The sequence below is a fragment of the Anopheles ziemanni genome, chromosome 2, assembly GCF_943734765.1.
Source record: "Anopheles ziemanni chromosome 2, idAnoZiCoDA_A2_x.2, whole genome shotgun sequence".
Taxonomy (NCBI): Eukaryota; Metazoa; Arthropoda; class Insecta; order Diptera; family Culicidae; genus Anopheles; species Anopheles ziemanni.
In genome coordinates, this window is record NC_080705.1 from 16,350,751 (window position 1) to 16,376,475 (window position 25,725).

The 25,725-nt window shown below is 44.7% G+C and overlaps 4 protein-coding genes across 5 annotated transcripts in view; 1 reads left to right on the forward strand and 3 right to left on the reverse strand.

Annotated features, from left to right (window-relative positions):
• Positions 1-11,689, reverse strand: part of LOC131293048 (NPC intracellular cholesterol transporter 1) — a 33,685-nt gene extending 21,996 nt beyond the window's left edge. The window contains exon 1 of the mRNA XM_058321128.1: positions 11,540-11,689. Within this exon, the coding sequence (XP_058177111.1) occupies positions 11,540-11,689 (150 nt within the window). The remainder of the gene's footprint in view (positions 1-11,539) is intronic.
• A 1,710-nt stretch (positions 11,690-13,399) lies between these two features.
• Positions 13,400-15,782, reverse strand: LOC131282963 (peptidyl-prolyl cis-trans isomerase sig-7). The gene has a single exon (XM_058312518.1). It carries the CDS (start codon positions 15,635-15,637, stop codon positions 13,544-13,546), a length of 2,094 nt encoding a protein of 697 aa, XP_058168501.1. The 5' UTR covers positions 15,638-15,782; the 3' UTR covers positions 13,400-13,543.
• Positions 15,783-16,170: 388 nt separating this feature from the next.
• On the forward strand, positions 16,171-18,023 carry LOC131292424 (RB-associated KRAB zinc finger protein-like). Of its 2 annotated transcripts, none has more exons than XM_058320824.1 (2): positions 16,171-16,223; positions 16,291-18,023. In XM_058320824.1, the coding sequence occupies exon 2, from the start codon at positions 16,321-16,323 to the stop codon at positions 17,914-17,916; it is 1,596 nt and encodes a 531-aa protein (XP_058176807.1). In that variant the 5' UTR covers positions 16,171-16,223; positions 16,291-16,320; the 3' UTR covers positions 17,917-18,023. The 2 variants fall into 2 exon arrangements, with proteins under 2 accessions (XP_058176807.1, XP_058176808.1); XM_058320825.1 differs by having other exon boundaries at positions 16,171-16,217.
• Positions 18,024-18,420: 397 nt separating this feature from the next.
• On the reverse strand, positions 18,421-20,474 carry LOC131281208 (ras-interacting protein RIP3-like). The gene is made up of 2 exons (XM_058310472.1): positions 20,216-20,474; positions 18,421-20,141 (listed from the first exon to the last, which is right to left on the reverse strand). Exons 1-2 carry the CDS (start codon positions 20,413-20,415, stop codon positions 18,617-18,619), a joined length of 1,725 nt encoding a protein of 574 aa, XP_058166455.1. The 5' UTR covers positions 20,416-20,474; the 3' UTR covers positions 18,421-18,616.
• Positions 20,475-25,725: the final 5,251 nt, after the last annotated feature.

Sequence of the window (25,725 nt, forward strand, 5' to 3'; positions counted from 1 at the left end):
ATCAAGGATAAAGACATGAACTAGGACATTCCATATCCCTGAACTACCAAATCTTAACATTTGTCATGCAAAATTTTGTTTAAAAAATTCAGTAGAATATTGAATTTCAGGTAAAGATATTATATGCACGCGTTGTATCTTTTATGACCTGCACATAGAAAAGGAGACTGTTACTAGGCATAGGTTCATCCCCGTTTAACGCGATAATTGAATTTTCCACGTGATCCTCAAAATTCTCCCTCACTCGCCGTGCCTCCCAAGTGGCCTTACGGAGAGGTCTCCAACCGTTACGGACAACATCAACCTTGAGGGTGCTGCCCATGACACACGAACGTGACCGAAAGTTGACGAGCATAAACAACGTCGAAACGACCCGACAGCAAATCCTACTACAACGGACGGGGACCAGAAATCAATTGTGCATAGGCAACAACCAGTTTATGGTCGTGGAAAATAACGGCACGCCATGCTGTGCACCGACGATACTCCTTCCGATGACCTTCCACACGCAGACAGGTTTTGCGGAAGAAAGCGTCCATGAACATCCCGTTTGGACCACTCCATCACTTTGACCCGACGCCTGAAGGACACCCGCTGCCATTGAAAAGTTCAACAGGACACACGCACACACACACACGCTGGCTCTTTTGGGGGACACGTTCTATTATTCAGCAAGCCTAACGAGCCTAACGTCGAGAGTTCTTCGGGCGCAACCTTTTTTCCTGAGCAGAGTTTTCTTCGGCCAGAGTTGAAAAGTGGGCACGAAACTGGTAGCACAAATTGGCGTCACGTAATCATCAGCCTCCAAAAACCAAAAACAAAAACAAAAAAACTGGCCTATGAGAACAAACCTAACCGCCGTTGCCAGAATTGCTGCAGGTGGAGAACACGAACGGCCACAACGCAACAGCCTATCATAATGATGATGATGATGACGGTCATGGTGACGATGGAGAAGGTCCAAACGCTTATCGATTGACGTTGGGAAGGTGGTTCGACCATGAAAATAGTTCAACTGTTTCCACCAAGCATATGCAAATAAGCTGCTGCTTGTTTTGCACTGTTGCATAGCAAACATAATTCTTCACATATATTTTACTCTGTGCTGATAAGACTCGACACATTGATGGTTGTGCAAGAACCATAATATTAAACGATTTCATTTAAACGAATCAAATCCTCATTATACAACTCGAACCACAACACCCCCTTCCGCCACGTTTATTTTTGTTATTTAGATTTGTTAATTATAGGACGGCGTCTCTTGAATCATTTTTTCGCGTCTTATCAGCAAAGTTTCAGTACCGGCAAACCATTGACTCATCGGCATTTTTTCTGTTTACATATTTCAGTTCGTTGTACCCCATCGGTTGATTTGAAACCGCACAACAATCACGCGACCACTCGATGGCAGCCTCTTGATAAGGGAACGGAAACGGTTGCGTTAATCTGCGCCTTTTCATCTCGAATGATTTTGCATGTCTGGCTTAACATCAAAATTAATGCAAAAAAAAACACACCGAAGTAAACGCATTCCATTCCATACAATTCCATTCCAGACATACAATGAACATAATCTTAATTTATGGAACCAAAGGTCTTAAGGGCCAATCGAGCCGTTTCGGAGGGAACACACAAGGGAAAAGTAAAATCTTAAAATTCCAATACACTTGTTCCTTTAAAAAAAAAAAAAAAGAACACTGATCATGAGGTGATGGAACTGGTTCTACCACTTTTCATTTCGAACGACCACGGCGTAATTTGGATGCTTTTTAAACGCCATAATCGGGACGAGATGTTTCGAATGCCTGCAATCGCCTTTGGACATCTTGAGCATCACAAAACGAACGGGGAAAAAAACGAACGAAGTTGATAAACGACCAAAAACCGGAGTTGATGCTCCCGGCTCGTACTCTCAAGGTTACATTTTTAGGCACGCGATCACGTCACAAACCATCCTGCGCACACTTGTAAAACCGGTTAGAGATCGCACTTCTAGTATCGACACTTTTGAGGTGTGTGTTTTTATCCACCACATGGGGTGATGCGATAAGAAATGATACTAAAAGTATTACGCACCGAAAGAAGGTTCGGCGGTTTTTCCAATGATTATAAAATGTCAATTGCATTACAACATGGAGCTTGAGCGCCAACAAAGTGGAATGGTATTTGCTTCGAAGAAACATCGCCGTTTCTGATATGGCACGTTGCATGTTCTTTATACGGTTTATTGATAAGAGCAATGCACATTCTGATACGCTGTTTACAGGACAGCATTTATGCATGAAGTTTGTACTTAAGCTCTCAGAAGGAATGGCTGTCGTGCATGCACGATATTCTCTGGCTGATTGGACATTACTTCTTATCTTCTACACGTGAGCGCGCAAGATTGTCCTCCCTGTAAGGCACAGACCAGGGCCGGCTTGAAAGAACCACCAATGTCAGTGTGTCTTTCAGCATTTCCGACACGGTGGTTTTATGTGATTGTCCACAATTTGAGTCACATTGCCACTAGCTAGTATGTAAATAATGGTATGAGATCCTGCGCGAACATTTAATGACTTCATGGTAGTTAAAATTTCGCAAGGAACCGTCCCCAAACGAGGTCATTCTGGACAACGTAATGAATTCCCCTTCTTAAAAGGAGATGGTTTCAGTGATAATACAATCATTTAACAACTTTTAGACGCCGTTCTTTCAAACGGCGCTGGATGTTAAACAGGCACGTATAAAAAGGGTCAAGCAAACGATGACTCCGGCCAAATTACACCGGTATATCTTAAAGATGACGATGGGCAATGCAATCAACACATACGTAGGTCATGGCGCAACGATAGCGTGACCGGGCACATGGAGGTGTCGGGATTACTTTTATTGACGTTATGACGTTGGACAAACCTGTTCCTACCACCCTAGCGTACGTCAGAAGTACGACAGGGATGGTTTTAAAATTGCAAATATTTATAACTTCCTGTCGTCTAACGATGACGTTCTCTTTAAACAGTGTTGGCGACATTTGTTTCTTTGTTTTCACATTCAATTAGTAAGCTCAAGCGTTTCTTCCAACTTCTCAGAATAGTATTTGATTTTTTGGTAACATCTCTATCAAAAAAGATCCAACGACAGACAGCCCGGTTGGTAAATTAAGTCCTCAAGTGATGCAGAAAAAAAGGAACTCAAGGCTTTTGTTGGTACTTCTCAAAAGAAAACAAATCTTTCTCTTCCGATGGCTGGCAGTTGTTCAAATCCCTTTCGGATTAATCACGAACAGGTTCCTGCCCACTTTAATTCCAATTTGGATGGTGGATGATTAAAGGCATTTTCTAGGTATGATGCTCATTGTCGATGCGTCATGTAGATATTTTCTTCCACTCTTTCCTACTACTTTGTTGTTTTGCCGAGTTACCCAATTGTGAAAGAAATCGACGCTTCAAATGTCCGTCAACAGAAAGTCGATGACGATAATCAACAATTCATCTCCATTAGGTGGAGTACACGAACGGGTTTAACTCATCAACGTTAGTTAATCGTCTATTGTATTCCAACCGGAAATATATCAAGACGGTATCACTCGACGACGTTTGACCATTTTGCAACCCGCCCTCACAGAACATAGCTTGGTTTATGGCATTCATAAGTAGTCTAGAGCAAAAGTAGCGAAAGTATGTGAGGTTTCAGGTATCTCACCGGAAACCTTCAAAGTATACGTTAGTATGGCATTTCCTTTGTCCCCAGGAAGCCGGACCACTGAAGGTTGCGCGAAATAACAAATCAAATAACAAATAAGTGCATGTAGGACAAGCATGAACCGTTCCACAAGCCAGGTTGGTTGACTGGCAGGTGTCATATAAGCACATTTTTGCACAATATTACCAATGGCCAACGTCGAGCCTAACCGACAGTATGTCAAAGGGGAGTGAGTCATTCGGAGCAACCACAAATCGACTTCACAAGCTGCCCCGTGTCTCATGTAGCCTTGGCTTGTTCCAGTCGCTACACCAAGACGAAGCGAAGGAAATATGATTCTCCAGTGGATACGCGAAACAAACTCCCCCCACAAAAACCAATGACGTCATCGATGGATATGCCTATCAAACTTCAGACAGGTCTGGCAGGTGGACCGTGTATGTGTGTGCCATGTTTCCGAACCTGCACACACCCCCCTTGCTAAAAAATGGATGGCGAATAGAGCCTGGGCTGTTCTGGAAGGGACTGAACCTAACGTTGTGAAATCGATAAAGGACGAACGGTACGGACTGCTGGCTGCTCGGAATTAAGACGCATTTTCCTCACACCCAAAGCAGCAGCAGCAGCATTCAGCGACAACGTGATTGGATGAGGTTTTGGCACGTTGGAGCATCGGTGGAGCGGACCGTTACGTGCGTTACGGGAAACGTAGCGTATGGAGGTTCGCCGAAATGCACCCAGCCTTATAGTGCGCAGACTCCTGTACGGACAACGTGCCAGGAAAACATAAAAGACTGGTAGCGAATTTTGGCTGTGCAAGGACTGCACGAAGGAAAAGCCCGATTTGTTAGATGTGTGAGTGGGCCGGGATTTTTCCCTCCGGCGAACAGAAAAACAGATCCCACCAGTCACACCACCTTATCTCGGCCTACTGACTCACACTACTACTTTGATAGTGCACTTTGCACTCTGCAACAGCTGATGTAGTGGCGGTTTTTGCTTTCGAAACTCAAAACAAGCGAATCTGAAATGGTTATAAAAAGATCCAGTTTTTAAAGAGTTGTGCTTAAAAAACGTGATATGCTCAAAAAGCGGTTGCACACGTAGGTTTTCTGTGCCTCCCCGAAAGTTCGAGGCTAGTCACATGTATTTGGAATGGAGCTCCACGTGAGTTTCCCATCGTTCGGAATTCACCATAGGCTTCACATTCATTTGACAAACTGCCCTTTAACTAACATAGATCTTAAACAAACAAGACAGCAACAAGTAAAGCATTACTTTTTCGTATTCACCAATTGACGACTAAATGAATCGTGATGAATCTAGCAAGATAAAATAATCGATTCAAATAAAAGATGTACAAGACACATGTTTACTCAATACGTATTATTAAATAATCATTATTACCCTATATAATTAAACCATAAAGAAATGCAAGTGCAAGATGCAACGCACGAAAGTAATACAAAAAATTCTGTTCATCAACACGGGAGGATATGACTGAGATTATAGTGAACAAGGCGTGAGTTGGCGACACATTCAGAACAAAGACGCCAATCTCACACCAAAGGAGACCATTCGGTGGACCTGCTTATCAGCAAGTCGGCTTAGTCACAGCGCAAACCGAACATACGAACACACTTTGCTCGTCGTGTTCCAGGAAGCGCGACTCAAAGGCAAACACTTGACGTGGTTGTACGAGAAAAACATACGGTTTCCTCGATTGGAGGTTCGGAGGAATGAATACTGTGCCTCCTTCGTGCTCTGCTGCTTGAAGATACTTCGAGTATTACGGCGTAGAACTCCACCTCCTCCCGATCGATCCAATGTCCAGTCCAAGGCTCGAAGGGGGGGAGATGGACTTTCTCCTAGGTTTGATTGTGGTCGATTTCATTTAGGACTTGGTGGGGCAAAAGTTTGGAAGAAAGTAATCCATCCAATCCGTGGAGCAGACTTTGGCCGCCACTAAGAAAGCGTAAACAAACGGAATCTTACCCACTTGCGCTGCACAGGGCAACGCGAAAAATGGTGCAAAGAAAAACATCGAACGCGAAAATGTGCGAACCCAACGGAAAGCGAACCGCTGGACTTTAATTCTGGACGTGAAATTTTCACCAAGTTTCACGGGGCTCGAACGCACTTACACATTTGGCGGACACTGCACGCCATGGAACAGTCTCGAGCAGGACTGTGAAAAAGACGACGATGGACTAACATTCCACCGATGCACTAATGAGTTCACCATGACTACACATTGGTCGCCAATCGACGACAGCTTCGTCATCCGGTTATTGTTTGAAGTTTGTTTACAAACAGGTGTACCAAGGCCGCCCCACACGTCATGCCGCTTCTGCAAAGCGCCTGACTAAACCGCTTAGCCATCGACACCCGATATGGGTGACTCAACAAGGCGATCAAAACCCGATCTGATGGACTACAACCGTTGACCCCAAAAAATCATAACGAAAACATCCTCAATACCGCCGTTGGGCAAACCACGTAAGGCGATGTGAGCGGATGGCTGCTGGAGTAAGAAGGTCAGTGTGTTGTCCAATCGAATACCGAATACCGGAGGGTCGGAACGTGCAGGGTCGTAACCAGCAGGTACTGAAAATCGTCCATCACTCGTCACGGTTCGTGTCACGGACTTCTGGTGTCCTCCGGTACCTGGATTGCGGCAGTGGAAGCGATGTGGTCAGAATAAATGATTGGAACAGTATTTAACACATTCCACGAGATTGTCATTGCTGGAAGGGAATCGTAATCTTTTATCTCTTGAAATTCATCAATAAAAATTGGACAAACATTTCTGGTCATTAAAATACATTTGCAATGAGAGCTGGCAACCTGTGCGGCTCAAGAAAAATAAAATGGGAAATTTAGTGCTCTTTAATCATTTTAAAATGTTGTCCATTTCAAACTGAAACTCTCACTTCGGTGATACGTTGGTAGATCAGGCCACCAAACCAAAGGCATGGCAACTTCACATCACAAATTAGATTAAAGAGATTGAGGCGGATAACACACGGAGAAGCCTAAAGAATTTAGCAACGAATTTCGCACGTCCGTCTTGGCGCTGTTGGTGTTTTTTTTAGTCTTTTTTACCGAACCACACCAAAAATCGATTGATAGCTTAGTATTGCGCGCTTTAGTGTCTTTGTAGACAAATGCAACAGCACACCCAATACTCACGTGTTTCGTACGGCACGCAACGAAGGACATTCGACGTATACGACATGTGACCATGTCTAGCGCTGTCAGTTGCAGATTCCGCCGAGTTGCAAAATCAGCTTAGGCCACCGAACGAACAACTCGACCCTCATACGGGGAGCTTTGGAGAAAACATTACATAAAAAAACATACTTTCGTAATGGTGCGTCTAACGCTGGCGTATGCACACATAACCTTGGTGCAACGTTTTGCGCCACACGTCCACCGACCGACCACATTCGGTGTGTTTGCTAGTAAAACTGTCGGCCATTTTGGCACGGGCAAAAAGGTTGCTTCTTTTCCTAGCCCCACAAATGTCGATCAATTTCGTCTTCCTAAAGGCCAAGTGTGCATGGTGCGATACATTACACGTCATGTTAAAAATAACTCAACTCCTGGAAAGCATATTCGATTGCTTTCCGAAGAGATAACAGACCGGCTATGAGTAAGCTACCTGTAGCGTAAATCCCAAAATAAATATTAAGAACCCAACGCTTTGCTTTATCTTTCGTTTTCGGCTATTGGGAAAAGGCAACCTTCAAAAAGAAACCCCCTTCTTATCATCGTATGTTATACGATGGAAACTACCAACTCCCTTCGCTGAGGTGTCCGTTTCGCTCGTAACGGTTAAATGTTCATCAAATCTTGTAGCAAAGCCCTTCGGAAAACTGGTGGTCAGCTTAACACTGTTGCTGCAAACAAAGTGTTGCAAACAAACAAAATTATTATCAACCGTCCGACTAATCGGGCGTGCTCGCCGTCGGGGAACTAGTAAAATCCAGATAAGCCGTTGCCACTAATTGGCCCTCTTAAGTGTCAATTTTCCTTGGTCGACGGACTGTACTAGTTAGCGTAAAAGTGCGATCATGCCACCACTTGCGTCATTCGCATGTGCAAAAAATGTTATACACGCGCTGTTTGGTTATTTTAGTATGTTTCCGTAGGACATACCTTACAAGACGAACACATTTTACTTCAAACAGCCTTATTCAATGATTTAAAGAACAAATTCGCGCCCAGCAAGATGTTCTTATGGACAGACTTATACACGAAAAGAAGTCAAAGTTAGGGACGAAATTAAATACGCAATTAAACGAAGTAAAATATTTCGGAGGAGAGAAAACCAAATACCCGACGGGATAACAACCAATGTTGATTGCAAAAATCCTTTAACTACCATTATGTGACCGGAGTGGAACAAAATTATATGTAATTTTGGAACCATTTTTTTTTTGCATTTACTGCAACCTAATTTGCATTGTTCGACCGAAGCGGCAGGGCATTGGGCCTAATTGAATTAGCAGGCGTTCGCTAGTTCTTTGACTTTAGCTCTCACGAAACCGAAAGAAGGATACACAGACAGACAGTCGAGCAAATTGAGCCAATTTTCGTTAAAAGGCAAGTCACATCGGGCACCTTCCTGTCGGGCATTCTTCTTCTTAGGTCCTTGATTGATGAGTTTTGTAAGAACATGTTACGTGGTCCTTCGCCCTTCAGGAACTAACAACAAAATAAAATGGATCGGCGACAGAATGTCGGTCGCGAGCGATACAGCTCGAACGTATGAATTTTTCGACAGTCCATTTGTTTTCTCGTACTTTTGCAGGCTAGAATCCAATATTAAAATAGTATCTTTCAATATGCCCTTCTACATGCCAAAAAGAACGGTAAATAAAGTATTACCCTAGGATATAATTTAATTACCTAAACTAAAAAAAAACATGGTCAACCGATGCAAAATGTTTCACAAAAGGATCACCACGCGTTAAAGAAGTATCATAAAAAAATCCATATAAACAACCTGATAAGGAAAAAAGATAAACACAAGATCAATATTATTTTTATAGTTTTACGTCTTCGTAGGTAACTCAATACAGTCTGTTCAAACGAAGCCACAATCACCCCACAAAGGAATTGGAGAGATCGAAAATGCGTTTGCAAACTAGTCTCTTTCTACCTCCTTGACATTGGGGGTATTCGTCACACAAGGACGAAGCAATGCATGTCAACTGTATCATAAATGATTTGCATCAGCGTCCAATTGCGACAATCGATATCGTCATCGCCATTTTTATTGCTTGGGGAACATGTGACCGTTTGTTAATCACCGTGATAATCAATACGGGAGCCGCCATCAAGCAAAAAAAACTACACCTACCGGTATCATCCTCACCCTATATGTAATGGAATTGACGCCAGTCTTCGTTCGACCCAAGCTTGGTTGTTGGTTTAAAAAAGAGGGATAATACGGGGAAGCATTCTACCCATGACCCAGATAACATCCCCGTCCGACATATCATTGGTTCCCGTTGCCGACGAGGACCTATTAATCACCCACCAGGAACCACCCGGACTTGCTGAAGACCCATATTCCTACTCCGCATCCTGGTACACCGTGGGGCAATCTGTCCGGCGAGGGACCTTGTGCTAAATAGTAACCGCGTTTTTGGCAGCTCAAAATAATCACTACGAACGTGGGCTCTAAATGTCCAATCTTCCGATCGCATACTATATCGATGACTAAAACATAAATCTCGTTATAGCACCAGGTGCGACACCAGCAATCCGACATCAAGATGACGTACGAGGAAGAAAAAACAAGGAGGCAAAAAGATGCGAACTCACCGCTAGATTAATAATGGCCATGGCAATGGTGTCGCACATGGCTATTGTTACTGATAAGAATCCACCCTCCTAGTGATACATTGATTGTTGATGCGGGGCGATAGGATTGTGTCGAGGGCTTTCAGGAGAACGACACACCGTCAGACGCGTGATTACCGGATGTCCTTCTCGTACAACAAATACCCCGAAATAGAGCTCTGATCGACCCTCCGCATGAGTTACAATTTCAAAATATATGATTTGTTCACCGTAGCTGTTTCTTATCAAACCGTCGTGTGCGATCTATCAATGAAATCAATTCAAGTGAGTAACGTCACAAAATCACAAGTGAACGTCGTAATCAATGTTGAAATTGAAAGAAATCTCTCACTAGATAAAGATCGCACAAAAACTGCCTAGCATATACATATGAAAAAGAGTTTTCTAAAATCAAAGAAAACATTAAATGTAATGTTTGAAAGCGGCAATCGATTCATTCGTGAATTCGTAGCACCTTTAGCTGTGGTTCTACTGTGTCGAAGAATGTATTGAACCTTTTATTAAAGTTTCAAACATGTAGCTTGATTTCAAGCACGTTATGTTGAGCATTCACCGAATGCGAAAGGCCTGCATTTGTCGATTTGGAATTACTTATCACTTTAAATGTTTGCGAAACTGATTATTTGAAAAAAACGGGAACATTTCAGAATGAGGTGAAAATTGACCCATCCACCATTGGCAATAGAGTGCGCCATTTGTCCAACAAAACGGTTTTAGACTGTCCAACGAATTCCGAGGCAACAGCGCAAAGACGTTCTCACCTACAAAAGTCCTTCAAATGTGAAATATTGTTACCTATAGCTGAACAATTTACATGTATCATCTTCACAATCGTGTGGGTATTACAATTAGCATGCTGCATCTTACTCTTTCCTTCTGCTTTGGGCTGGGTGTTGATCCTTTTATCAAACGGCACTACCGATTGGAAAGTAGACTTTTTAAAACGAAACATCAAAATACCCCACGCAAAACCGGAGATGTAGCATGTGTGAAATGTTTTAACCGTTTCACGAGGCGCCATGAACGGTACATCGCTGCTATCATTTAATACTTCTTTTCCAGGCAATGACGTCCATCGATCTATCGAGAAAATTTTTGCGCTTCGGAATGTTTTCGGCTAGCGCGCTACAGAGAGCTTGTCCGGCAGGGGTTTTCCTGCATCGTTGTTTTTTTTTTGCACTGAAACAGCCATACCAACATTACCCCACCAAGGTGAAGTAGCAATCAGTACAAAGAGCGCGAGCCCCTTCGGGGCCAGTCTACTTTCCTCTCGCTGGTGCTAAAGCTGTGTGAGTAGGCATTCCATGGGAGGCCACATTACTTTACTTTTTTTTTAATGGCACACGGCATTTTCCTCTGGCAGGTCCCCAGTCTGGTGGACGGTGTTGTGAAGCTGTTGTGAAATATGCAGCGACGCGTAAAATCGTTGTGGCAAAGCGCGACCTCTAACCATCAACGGGCCCGGTCCACACTGATGCATTGCAATATTTGTATGCAATGTTTAGCACTTGTGGGGTAAAAGGAAGGAGAGTAAAATAAGCGGGGTGGTACCCCATGAATCACTCCCTCCCGCGGAGGTGCATTAGAGCGATAGATGGTGATAGAATGAAACCGATGCGCGCGCCATAAATCGTGACGTCAAACGAGTAGTTTTTTTTTGTAGTATGTAATTCTCCTTCCATCTTCATGTTCGACCGCGAGCAAATGTGCAGCAGCCGAAGAATGATGAATCTGGAAACCGCTGTTTACAAACAACTAACACCAAGACAAAAGGGGGTGCGCTGCCAACTGGTGGGCTCGATTATTGTCACTAGGTGTGTTACTTTACCTGTAAATAAAGAAATTGAAGCACAAATTAGGACACTTGTATTTGGGTTTCAATTGCATCGATTAACCAATGTCAAAGTAACACTTGGATGAGAGAATGATAAGGACCTTACTTGGGGAGGACACAGACAAAGGAAAAACGGCTACTCACCTGATCGATAAGCAAGCTGGCAAGTAGGAATGGAACCACGAGCCACAACGCGACGTGTCCCCTGCGTGATGTTTTTCTATTCGAGCTCGGCAATACTCCAGCAGCTGCGACCGGCGGGCAAGCTTGACTACTGCCACGGAACATTTTCATTGCTTGCGCACGGTTGCATCTACCGCGTGCGGAAATCGTAAACCTGGCTCCGGTGATAATCTTTATTTTCACAGATTTTCTTTAAATCGGTGTCACACCTCACGCCCGTTTATGCTTTAGTTTATTTCCTTTGATGCAAAATTTTCGATCGACAAGAAATCGAAAATCTCCTCTTTCTTCACTTTTAACTGTTGCCGTTGGTAACAGCACACCTTCACTGTTTTGCACTGCACGGCGAGGTGAGCATCGGACAAATAACACAGTAGAAAATACACCACCTTCTTTATGCACTTTCTTCTAGCAACACGAACGTGTAAAATGCATGGACTAACTGCTAACTAAACCTGCTATTAGAAAGCTACACTAACTAAACGGTGGCAGTTTTAGGTTTGCCTTTTCTTTTTATCGTGCCGTCCTCCACGACACCGACATTGATTTCTCAATCGATAATAACACCTCACGCAAACGTTACGCGGGGTATGCCACAGCTGCTCTGGCGATATGATTGGATCGGGGGGAAAAATAAATATGTTTGCATCGAAACACTGAAGGGGTCTGAAATCTTATCTAGCGAACGACGTGCACGGTACACACTGCCTTTTTTTCTGCACACTTCCCAACGAGGTGGAGTTTTCTTTTGTTGTTGGGACAAGAAAAAATTACCACTGCTCCGCCATTTGCAGAAACCTTAGGAAGACGGCACACGCCACACCTTCGCGCAAATGGTTAGGTTACGCGATGGATAAGCTGCTATTTCTTAACGGTAGCAGCAATGCCAGGCACTACGCCCCTTTGACCACAAACGAATGCGTGCAAAAATAGTGATTTTGTTAACTTTTTAGCTCGAATACCGTACGAACACTTTAGAATACCCCCAAGCGAACCTTCTAGTTCGCAATGCAAAATCGAACTGAAGTGAAAGATCAGAAAACTAGTGTTGGCAGAATCAGGATTCCGAAGATTCGAAGATTCGATCCCTAGGCGGATTCCAAAGATTCGAATCCCATCTGACGGATTCTGAAGATTTGATTTGTTTGGCATTCGTATCATATTTGATTTGTATCAGTTGTGATTTGATGGTATGAATCCCATGGTATGAATCCCATGGGATTATTTGGTATGAATCCCATGGGATTAGAATAAATGATTTCCAGACCGGCATTGATTTGTTTCGACCGTCTCGCGACTGTTTGCTGGATTGGGATTCGGATTTGGGGATTCGATGTACCCACCACTAGAACGAAGCAGTAGCACCACTAAAACAAGCATCAAAAACCTTGGTCACAGCTTGAAATAATGACCGAAATTGCTAATTTGTTAATAACTTTTTAGCGCCTTGGTCAATTTCAGCAACAGACCCCTCAAATGAAAAGTCTTTTGAAGGCAAAAAACTTGATACAACCCTTTGGGTTTCACGAACTTCTTAGATTTTAAGAAAAATTGTTTTATGGGAAGCAAAGTGCCTATATTGAGACCTTATTTTCACTGGGCGATAGTGTTCTTTGAATCATTCAAAAACTGAAAGCAATAGGCAAATTTGTTCCTGAGAAGTTAATATTCTCGTTAACTGCTCTTCTTAGACATGTTTATCATCGTTTTAACTAAAAAAAACCAGGGCCCTTTCAACGAAACAACAAACATACTCAATCGGCTGAATTACACAAACCACAGTTGCTATGCCCGTTCAAAAACACATTTCATGAAGTGAATTTCCTTTATTGGTTAATTCACATAATTTGCACGCGATTCTGCTGCTTCACTCGTATTCAATCCCAAACCAATCATTTGTTATTCAATTAAACGCGCCTCCACTTCCAGCTGATGGACAGCTTAATTGCCCTTTTCCCTTCTGTGTTAATGCTTCTTTTTCTTTTTCTTGCTCTTGGATTTCTTCTTTCGCTGCCTTCCCTCGTCCGAGGATATCGATCCCTTGCGTTTCCTTGATTTGTTACTGCTTTTCGACTTCTTTTTAGAGGACTTCTTCTTTCGTTTCCGGCTTTCTCTCTCGCCCGACGAATTGGAGCTTCCGGATGAATCCGTGCCGTCCGAAGAGCCGGACGACGACGTAGACGGACTACGTTTCTTCTTTTTTCGTCTAGATTCGTCGGATGAATCCTTGCTGGACGAACGACGTTTAGCTGCCGGCTTTAAGTTCCGTTCCGGCTCTCGACTGGATTTAGCTGCGGGTGATTTCATCGATTCATGTTTCTGACTTCCCTTTACCGATCGCTGTTCGATGACGCCTCCGCGATCCTCAGAGTAGTTCCGGCGCCTCGAAGGCCCATCCCGTGAACTCGATCGTTGCTTACGGTACCGGGCGGGGCTTTGACGACGATCTCTGGAACGTGACCTGCTTCTAGAGCGTCTGGGGCGTCGATCTCTAGACCGTGACCTAGAACGCCTGCGTGGCGGTGGATCGGGTCGTTTCGCACCACCACCACCCGAGCGTCCACCGCGTGCTGCTTGCTTATCTTTGGGAGTGTTCCGTTGAATGAACGTGACAGGATAGGGACGATTTTTGTAGTCGACCTTCCCTTGATTAATGCGAATGTCCCTTCCATTGCGCTGCTCCAGATAGGCAGAGTTTCGATTGGTCAAGCTAGGCTTCCGGGCACGCTGGTTTTCCACTGGGTTACGTCTGGGTGAGCCTTTCTGGCGTCCTCTTTCACGATCTCTATCACGATTCTGCAACGGAGACCTACTGCGTTGCCTTCGCGATGCATTAGATCGTTTCGCTGAACGCGACCGGGATCGAGATCGAGATCGAGATCGTGAGCCCGACTTCGAACGTGAACGGGAATCCGACCGAGAACGGCGCTTTGCCGATGGCGACCGAGAACGTACTCGTTCTTTCCGTGGAGAGACTTTCCCCGCCTTGGGACCGCCGTTCTTGTTCGATTGCTTTTTTCTATCATAGTCCCGAAATGATCGCTTATCGGCACCGTCCTCAAATTCGATGCCGCGACCCTTGCCGCGCCACTTCACCTTCGACACTGACTGCGAAAAGTCCACGTGAATACGCCGGTCATCGATGAGCACGTTGTCCATCTTGAAGTAAGCGTCCTCGCATGACTTCTGGTTCTCGAACTCGATAAAAGCGTACTGCAGCGAGTCACCCGTCACCTTATCGCGGATCACCTCACAACCCTTGATCTTGCCAAACCTACTGAAGATAATCTGCAAATCATCGTCGGTCGTGACCGGGTTCAGCTTGCACACGAACAGTACGTTCTCCGGTGGAGCAATGTCCGCGTCCGGAATGTCGCCAACAATCTCCAGGATGGTTGCGCGCGCTTTTGCCTCCCGGTCTGCAATCATTTCTGCAATTTCCTGCTCCGTCTTTCCATCCAGATCGTCGATGTCTTCGTCTGCGGCGATACGCCCACCCTGCAACCGCTCGGCGGACGGCGATGGCGAACGACTAGGCTCACGGAATCCTCTCGGATCCTCGAAAGGATCGTCCAGCACGACCGTGTGCGTAATGCGTACGTCCTTGTACGGTCGATGGCGGTCATCGCAAATCACTTCGTTCAGCTTACGGAGCACTTCGTGACCTTCGGTTACCTCACCAATGACCGTGTGTCTGCCATCCAGCGAGGTAAGATCGGCACCGAGGGTAAAGAAGAATTGCGACCCAATTAGATGCTCGCCAGCGTTTACCATCGAAAGCAGACCGGGCTCGGAATGTTTTATCTTCGGCACGGCTTCGCCTTCGAAGTACCGCTTGTGTGCACCTTCCAGTATGCCCCACACGGACATGCCACCGTCACCGGCACCGGTCGGATCACCGGTTTGAGCGATGAAATCCTGCTGAATCGTGTGGAACAGATTGAAGTTGTAGTACTTCATTTTGCATAGCTTGACGAAGTTTAGCGAAGCCATCGGACGTTCCTTGAGAAACAGATCGACCGTAATGTCGCCAAGAGTGGTTTCGATGACGACCGACATTTTGCAGCCGGGGTGGAAAACACGTCGATTCCAAGCGCAATATTGATTAAAACTCCACGCCGACACGACCACACGGCAGCTCCTCACAGTCCAAACGTAGGAAAAGTAAAACACCGATATTACAGCTTTTTTACTGTAACATTTGTTTACACTCGTTTCTATTGATTATTGAAAAGGCGCATTTCAACATCTTTTACAAAATGCCTGACAATTGATAGGAAAAAAAGAAACTCAATCGGATGTCACTTTGACAGCGATGCGCGTCTTTTTCTGACAGCATAGCAAACAGAGACTAGGCTTTTACCAAACTCTTTTCCAAAAAACTATATTTTTCACTTACTCACAATTAAAAGTACTAAGCCCATTATTTAAATCAATTTAATGTTAAATTTACACTTTTGTGTCACATAGACACAATATGGAATAGTTATTTTGCAATGGATTGAAGATAGAGACTGGGAACGTCTACTTACCTTTGGCATGTAAACAAAAGCAACTAAAAACAAATGTATTTTCCACACATCCCAATCAGAAATCAATTTGATTCATTCATTGTGAGCGAAACAACGTTGCAGAACCTGTAATTGTAAACAAAAATGTTTCTTTATTGGTTCACTTGAAATCGGTTCTAAATTAATTGATTTTTGTTGCAGAATTATGTATTAAACTCAGCTAAACCGAAGATGGAGACAACGTCAGAGCTTCCTTCGTACTACTATCTTCAACCATCTAAAAACATCGATGGGGAAGACGAAGAGGAGCTATTCGATTCAAATGGCATCCACATCACTTCCGAATATTTGAACGATGTTGTTGCCAAATCGATGTCCGATCGGTACACCGTTGTAGACGATTCCCCGGATGGTTGCTCGTACAAGTGCAACGAATGCAATCAAATGCTTCATAACACTGGCCACCTAGTTGGTCACATCGTGGTGCACACAGGAGAAACCCCGTACGTGTGCAGCCTATGTCAGCGCTCGTTTGTGAACTCCACCCGGCTTAAGCTGCACCTTCGGGTGCACTGTATTCAAAAGCCCCAGCCCGACCTCACTGTGACGAGGATTACAAAGAGTCCCCAAACGGCGACGGTTCCGACGAGCATCAGCACCACCGAAGGCGCAGAAGCTGACCAGGGCGGGGTATCCGAAAGTGAGCGAACGTTTCGGTGCATCGAATGTGACAAGGTTTTCCCCAAAGACGAACTATATAGGCATATGAAGCAGCATTTGTTGGAGAAGAACATTTTTGCCCAAAAACCAAACACCTCCGACCCGGCGGGCAACGAGAGATTCGATCAAAGTTTGTCCCTCGAACAACAGCAGGAAGAATGCAGCGGTTCTATTAAGGTATCATCCGAAGTGGAATTGGTTCCAATTAGAAAGCCAGACGCAATCGCTAGCAAGAAAAAAATTGTCCAAAACCCAATCCTTTGTGGATTATTGATGAGGGAAAGCAATGAACCTCCACCGTTAAATGTGCCTACGGTGGAATTAGATTCACCGGGCGAAGAAGAGGAAGATGATTGCGGCAAGGATCCAGGACTGGTGGAAGATATTAATCAACTCGCGGAAATGGTGCCATCCCCGGAAGAAGTAGGTCTAGATAGTGGAGGAGCTGGTGGATTCATCATCAGTTCGGTCGCGACCGTTGATCAACAGTTTTTGGAAAGCCTGGCCCAAATGGAACTCCAAGCTCGCACCCCGGAACTAGAAGAGCTTCCGATGGACGACATGTTGCTGGAAAACTGCGGGCCGAACGACTCGAGCGGTCCGAAAAATACCGGCTCTGCCACGGTGTGTGGACTCTGTGGAAAATCGTTTCACGAACCGTTCGGTCTCCGTCAGCATATGCGCATAATGCACGCCGAAACGAAGCCCTTCAAATGCCCGGAATGCAAGAAAACCTTTGCCCAAGAGAGAAGCATGTACATTCATCTACGGGTGCACATTAGCCAGCGGCCATTCATTTGCATCGTGTGCTATAAAACGTTCACACGCTCCACAGCCCTTAACGGGCACATGTCATGCCACGCGCACGATACGATCAAATGTCTCGAATGTGGGGAACTGGTGACGAACATTAGCAACTACGCGAAGCACGTTGAAACCAGGCATCCCAACTTTCCGAACTTCCTTGATCAAATCCGAACGGATCGGCCCGAACACGAGCGGTCCAAAATTTTGCGACGGATTTTAATGAGCAACATGGCGTCCAACTCTGGCAATGAGCAACCGGTCGAAACATTGCTAAAAGTGGAACCAACTGCCGTAGATTGAATCGCACAAAGTTTTCCAACTAAATGATATTCAAAGAAACACAAACCAAGAATAAATTAAACCACATGAAACCAAGTTTGTAGAAAAAGAAAGATTACTTCCCATTGCTTTTTATTATGATTTAACTACACCACAGTGTATTTTTTTTCTTGTTCCATCGAAAAGAAATTCACAACGTCAGACTGCATCCACATTTCCAAATTATTCAATGTACGGCGTCAAAAGGGATGCGTCGGTAACGATGATTGATGTTTGTATATATTTTTGCTCTAAATTCTTCCAATTGAATTTCACATTTTTGATGGTTTAAAAAATATATATGTATGTATATCTTCCGAAAATAAAAAAAATAAAATATATACTCCGATGAGCCCCACCCGATATAATTTTAACCTCTTCAACGGTCCGGGGTCTGACGGAAATTGCCACGTGAGATTAACATGTCTAGTGGTGCTTAAAGGAGTGACGGTTCAAAGTATGTCCACTGAAAAAGGGTTTTAACTAAACAAAGTAGTTTCTCCCTCTGTTTATCGTTCTGGAAGCAGTAGGCGTTAACTGCGCATATAAATTACATCTCGATCATAATAGTCCTTACACGTAAGACAAACATGGGACAATTCAAACACTACCCCTTGCTATTCTAATCAACAGCGTTTCCAAGCCAACAAATTAACGGTACTAACTACCTCTTTTCGCGCTATTACTGCAGTTGTTGGTGCGGTTGCTGTTGCTGTAATTGGTGCTGAATTTGTTGATGCTGCATTTGCTGCTGCTGCTGCTGCTGCTGCTGCTGCTGCTGCTGCTGCTGCTGCTGCTGTTGTTGTTGTTGTTGTTGTTGTTGCTGCTGCTGCTGCTGTTGTTGCTGCTGTTGCTGTTGTTGCTGGTGAATTACTGGATCGATTTGCTTCAGATAGCTGGGATCGATTGCGGCGATCGAATTGATAACGAAACCGCCGGCCGCACCACCGCCAGCCGTCCCACCGGAGATAACGTTCCCGCTGGCATCCTTAAGGCTAATATGTATTGGGGCGAGTGTTGTTTGCTGGGGCTGTGCATGATGAACCTGCTGCAGATGCTGGTGCTGAGGGGCGATCGCCGTAATTATTCCGTGGGGCGAACCCGTGTTGGACGTACCAGCCTGAGGACTGGAATGAAGCGGAATGATTTCGATCTGATTCTGCACGGGTGGCAGGATCTGCTGCGCCTGGTGCAAATGGTGCTGATTTGTCGTGATGGGGGTAGCCGTGATGGGCCAGGCAATTTGTGTGTTCTGTGTGATCGGTGTTAAGGTTGCCGCCGTGGTTTGCTGATACGGATTGACGGCCGCCAGTTGCGCACTGTCGATTGCGTGCACCGGAATAAGCATTCCGTTTTGCATCACATACATGGTGGTCATGGCACCGTTTGCCGCGTTCGGAATAAACTGTGCTGTTGGGGTGCAGTGCTGTATCTGTTGGTGCTGCTGCTGCTGCTGTTGCTGTTGTTGTTGTTGTTGTTGTTGCTGCTGGTGCTGATGCTGAATCTGTTGTGGATGCTGTTGCTGTTGCCATTGCTGCGGGCTTTGAAGGATCTGATGCCACGATCCGTGCTGTACCTGCGGCTGAGGGGCGTTCGTAATAACGAACTGGGGCGTCTTTCCCGCAACCTGATGTTTGTTCTGATAGTGCACACGAATTTCGTCCAGGTCGGCGAACGCCATACTACAGAAGCTACACTCAAACGGTGTGGTGTGCGAGTTTTCGTGCATCTCTAGCTGCAGTTCGTTTCCAAATATTGCTCCACACACGCAGCACTGCATATCGTCGTAAACACGCTCGTCTTCCGGCTGCTCGAAGCTGATCAAACCCTGCTGCAGTTCAATTTCTTCCTCCACATCGTCTTCTTCATCGATTTCCTTCAGCACGGAAGCCATTTCCATTGGCTCAGACGTACTATCGCCCGTACCTGCCGCCTCGACAGACTCTTGCGACTCTTCACCGCTCGATGGAGGGCCACGTACTTCGACCGGAGTATGAACGCGCTTTCGTTTTGGTTTAAGGCTGACAAGCTGCGTCATCACCGTTCCCCCGTTGCGAATTGCATCGTCCATTTTGCGTAACTCACGCATCCGAATCTTTACACAATGGTAACGCTCGTAGTGCATCTGCAACGATTTGTAGCTCGGAACGCGGAACGAATCGCATCCGAGTTGGCACTTGACCACGGTCGCTATTGTGTGCTTTGCCCTAGAAACGAAAAATACTGCTTTGAGTATCGCAAACTATCAAACGAACCAACATGAAGACAGGTACAGACTTACTTGATGTGTATCTGAAGTTTGTTCGGATCGAAAAAGTACTTGCCACAGTCCCGACACGTATGCTCGTCTTCGAAGTGCAACCGAATGTGTCCCAGCAGTTGCATCGTTTTGTTGAACGTTAGTCCGCACGTTCGGCACTTGAAGCCAAGCCGCAGCTGCTGCTTCGAACCGTCCGTGATGACCAGGAAGTGCTTCACCATCTTCACGATTTGGAAGTCGCGAAAGTTTGGAAAATCTTCCGCATTCGAGGGTCGCGTCTCGTTCTTGGGATTGTACGGAACGGCACAGTCACTGACCGCCGTTGTGGCCATGTTGTTGGTGTTGTTGCACGACCAGCAGGATTCACAGTTTCCGCTCACGTAGTGCGTGTACGTAATCTGCCAACTCTTATTGGTGTCGGTCCCCAAACCCGTCGATACCGATGTTCAGCCTTTATTCACACCCCAATCCTCTCACCTTTGATGTGGCGGGGGTGGCGTACCTTGGGATGGACGTAAAATTAAAACAAGTAACCGAGTTTTTGCTGGGTAAACTTATTATTTTAGAATTTGTTTCTACACATCTAAGTTTGCTGTTTATTCTGCATTTGACGTTTTTTAGTTGTAAACAAAGTCGGATTAACGTCATGCGCAAGGTGTATATATAATACTTGAAAACGATGAACACCTTGAAACGGTAAGTTTTAAATGATTTTGTAAAAAACGTTGTGGACTGATGTGGTCAGTTTAGACTTTTGGAATTATTCTTGAACGGCAAGCGAAAAACATCATCATTTTTGTAGATCAGTTTCTTCATTATAGTGGATTACCAACTAGTTAACTTTTAAACAAACAACGTGTTCTTTACGCAGGTTCACGAAAATATCCTATCTCACGAAATTGCACCGATTGGTCAGGTAGAAAATCGGATGCCAACGTACCTCTAACACCACAACCATTTAAGGAAGCAAAACGGAAAGAACATTTCGTTTACAAAAGATGTTGGAGACAAATCCCTCAGATTCCATACCGAAGAACGCTTGAAGGAAAAATATGCAAAACCCGTTTCTCCAGTGCTGTGCTTGCTTGGCGCATATGCTGTCGACACTAACAGCCATCGGTAGTCGCTGACTATTTTTCATGATTTCGCACGCGCCTGTTACCGAACAGGTTCATTTTACAACCCAAACGTCCTGACTTCATGGCCATCTCCCGATCTCAGTCAATAGCTACAAGCTAAGCACGGCGAATCGGATGCGATGAGTAAGAAACAGGTTCGGATCGTAAATTTGGTTGCTCTGGCTGCACTACACAACTCCATTCGATGCTGATGCGTTTGAAATCTTCGGCCATGATGCCGTTGTCCGTACTTGAGAGTTGCCCCGTGTTGTTCAGCCAAAAGCAGTTACCAGTTTGTGACAAAAAAGGAAACCCGCCTAAAGGAGCATGGTGAAGGTCACTGAAAGGAACAATGCAGAAGATTTTTAGTATCTCCACTTGGATTCTTATGTGTTTTAATATAAATTAAGGTACATAAGTTGGTTAGATAAGTTTTAAAAAAACTGTTGTATAGTTTAAATTGACCCTTTTTTTTACATTCAAACTACCTAAATATTACAGGGATTCAAATGCGCACGCGTCACAAATATGTGCGATTCCAGAGGTCTATGCCCAAAAAATAGTGCTGTTTTCAAAATACACATCCCACCGTCTTGGTGAGTGAAACCTATAATTATTTCCTGTGTTCATATCCATCATTTTGCCGTGACGAGTTATGTGATGACATTCTCCCAGACCCGGCACAACTTCCTCCACAATCTGGACCAAACGATGCGCCAGGTACGCACTCTTTTGATGCACCGATGATATTTTCATATCCAATCAAAACGATCATGGTCCAACGGGGTCTTCCCCGTTGCCGATTTTTTTACATTTTTTTTTCGCAAATTTTATGCGACGATCGTCAACAGTTTTTACCACGAGTAATCGGTCAGTTGCTTTCTTGCCTCTTGGCCCAACGTTGCATTGTGCCGAATATCAACCCCAAAAAGGAAAAACCAGCAACGAATTCTCCGATGGCCTTCCAATACGCGGGTTTCGGCGGGGACTTCGTTTTTTATGCAATAAATTATAACTGCCGCCGATGGATGCGGGCGATTGATTATTATGCACAAGAAATGAATGGTTGGATCGGTCGATCCAAGCACATTGACTCTTCGGACCCTATATAAAAGTACACCTATTTATGCATAATTACGAAGATCGTATGTTCAATTGTCCTTTTCTCTTTCGCACAGTTTAAGTGATGAAACAAAAACCAAACAGCCACATTATGTACATACATTGTTGCTGAGTCTTGAGGCCAGGTTCCGCAATCGAAGAATTTTGGTTTCGTTTTAATGTGATATTTGTACTGAAAACTGGAGTAGAGAGTTTTTTTCCCAATCACGATCCTCGGTGGTTTAAAAATATTTCTGTTATATCTGCGTTTAATTTTCAAGTCAAACGTAAAAACTACAATCTGCTCTATTGCTTAAAACATTATGGTCAAATTAGTTTATTTGAGGGAACGATCGATTGAGGGGGACGTTTAAAGAGAACAAAATGCAAATTATTGTTTATTTTTTCAAACAAAAAGACGAGTTGATACGAGTAATGTTGACATGATCAGCTTCCTATAACATTCCTTACCGCATGGGTCTCCCTAAATAATGGTAAATGAAAACAAAATACCTTTCGCCTCGGTGCAAACCAACCGCTGATCGGTCGTTTAGAGGATGAATTAACTTATCGGCCGATCGGTGCACACCTTCCGAAACGTTAGGTTTTTGTGTTTTACTTCTCCGGAGACTGTGAAATAAAACCCGAAGAAAACTCGTTTCTAACAAAAAGAAATGGGTAAAGCAACTCTTCGCTACGCCACGGTCTGTGAGTAACTTCCGTCATGCGTGGCCTCTGGCTCGGACACAAGAAAGAAAGCACCCCCCAAGAAACAACGCTCCCAACGCAGGGCTGCGCGAGAACAAACAATAATAATGCCCCAGCACTCCAGCCATCCATCCATCCATCGACCATAAAGTTCCATAAGTTTGTTCCGGCTCGGTGCGTCGCGAGCCGGTTCCCGGGGAGGTTGGCGTCGTTCAAACGCGCTCCGGCCGGAACTCTGCCGGAGTCGGTCGGCTTTAGCGGCCATTGGGAATGCTACTCACGTAGTCACATTTGTGTCTAGCAGGCACACGCCCCGGGCACAGGCTCGCCAGGGGTATTTTGGATGTTGTCTTCTTCGACCGCCTTCAGGCGTATCGTAAACGTGGTCCGGTACACCACCAAGTTCCAGACCGGAAGCACCAATAACCTCCTCGCTTATGGTACTGCTTAAAGGGTGAGTAGAGTAGCAAGAGAGAAGCTTCTCCCCCTACCGCCAGATAGCGTTACTGAACCTCCGTTTCGTTTCTTCTTGCAGACCTGCCGTTCCCCTTTTCGGAAGTTATTATCAATTCCGCTTGGAAGTTATTCAATCCGGCAAGGGTGGACGAAGAGCAGGAATCGCTAATGACCAGCAAACAGAGTAGGTAAGAATGGTACGGGAACGGCAAGAACCGCCACATGCTGGCCAAGAAGAAGGATTGTTGCACGCTACGGGAGCGCTTCGGGTGCTGTATCCGTTACGCTCCGCTGGATTCTGCCCAGCTGTCGGATCGCCGAGTGGCCGCTTTTCTCTGGGGTGTCGAGGGTAGCTCCACACGCCGATCCGTTAGCGGTGCGATATGGGCTTTTCCGCTGTCCACCCTCCGCCTAGCCACGATTGCCAATCGGTCGGCGTTGCGTACGATGAACCTTCGGTCCATTGCGTAGATCAGGGGTAGGCACACATGTGTCGAAAAACACCAGATCGTAGTAACCGTGGGTCAGATACCATAAACGATGTTTGAATTTTTATTAGGCGGGAGTCTTTTATTTTTTCGCGTCGGAAAATATCATTCAAACGTGATATAAGAAAGAAGTTTCTTTTTTAATCTTTGCAATTAAAATTTACTCATTTATACAATTCTGTTACAATATATTGTAGTCGAAAATAATTACGTTTAGAATTCATACATAATCTTTTCTTTGATTTTTTCTCATCTAAATAATATTTATCTATAATTGTTCTTTGTGAAATGTTAGATTTTCTTGTCGCACCGAATCAAATGTTTTCAGGACGAGACTTTGTTAACCCGTGGGGTAGATGATCATCCAACGTATCCCTTGGATGATCGAGTTTTGTTGGGTAGAATGGAACAGTTCGCTCGAGCTGTCAGAGTTCTAATAGACGAGCTACTATTTGATGGTAGTAATTTTATCGGATTTTACACAAAATAGAAATGAAGAACTTATATAGCTAAAACATTATAACAATTGAAGAAACCAAACGTAACAAAGTTCTGAACCGCAGCTAAAGAAATAAAGATGGAATAATTTGTTTCAACATTTTATTTAAAAAAATAGTCTAAAGTCTTTTGTCTAAAGTAAATCTAAAACGCATTTTTTAAACATTCCCGATGTCATTATCATTTTAATAGACTATTGTATGAGATTCCTTCAAGTCCCAACATTTGTACCTACTTCAAGCATATCGACGATTTTCGAACGGAAGCGATCCGAATGAGTCGCTTTCGTCGTGCATGCAGATGGGTGCTTCCGACGAGCTTCTCGGGGTGACCGGATGCGATCGCCGCTGCCGTGACGGCGTGCTGCACGGCTCTTGGTGTTGATGACCTGTTGTGGAACCCTAGTGACCGTGAACCACGACCCACCCGTAGTATGCTTCGGAGGACGGATTAGAATTTGATGTCATACCTTTCGTTCTATGCTGTTGCAGCATTTTCCACCACCACCACTATTCGCCATTTCCTGCACACACTTTCAGTCCAGCAATTGTGCCATACGTGGAGCTTCCGGCGAATGCTAGCGGAATACAGACGATGTTGGTGTCGCCGCTACTCCACATTAAAACAGACTTAATTGAATTAATATGCTAACGGCGACGGGGAAGTCTCACCTTTGTGTGCTGTCAGTTTCATCGATCGATTCTGGCGCAAAAGATGATCACAGAAAAAGGGCGTCTTTTTCAAGGGAAGTAAACTATGCTAATCTCGGCTAGAAAATAAGATGTCGAACAATAAATTTACCCTCCATTGCTCTGTTTGTTAGAGTATTTTTTGAAGAACCTGTTGTTTATTTCATTTTACACTCCAAGCTTGTACGGAACACAATTTTCCTCGTCCAAAGTAGGTGAGCACGTTTGTGTCCATTACTTCCGTTAGCAACAGACATTCAATCTCGGGCTTCTTCCCGAGCAACAGCATCATCCAGCCACCGATGATTATGTACGCGGTCAACAGTTTGTCAACAGCACCATCTCTCATCCGGCACATTTTTGGGCCCCACGAGAGGGCACTGGGACGGGAACTGTGTGTGACGTTCGTTTTTTTTTCCTAGTGTTAATTAGCATCAATTAACGTGTGGTTCTCGTTTATACATAAAAAAAAA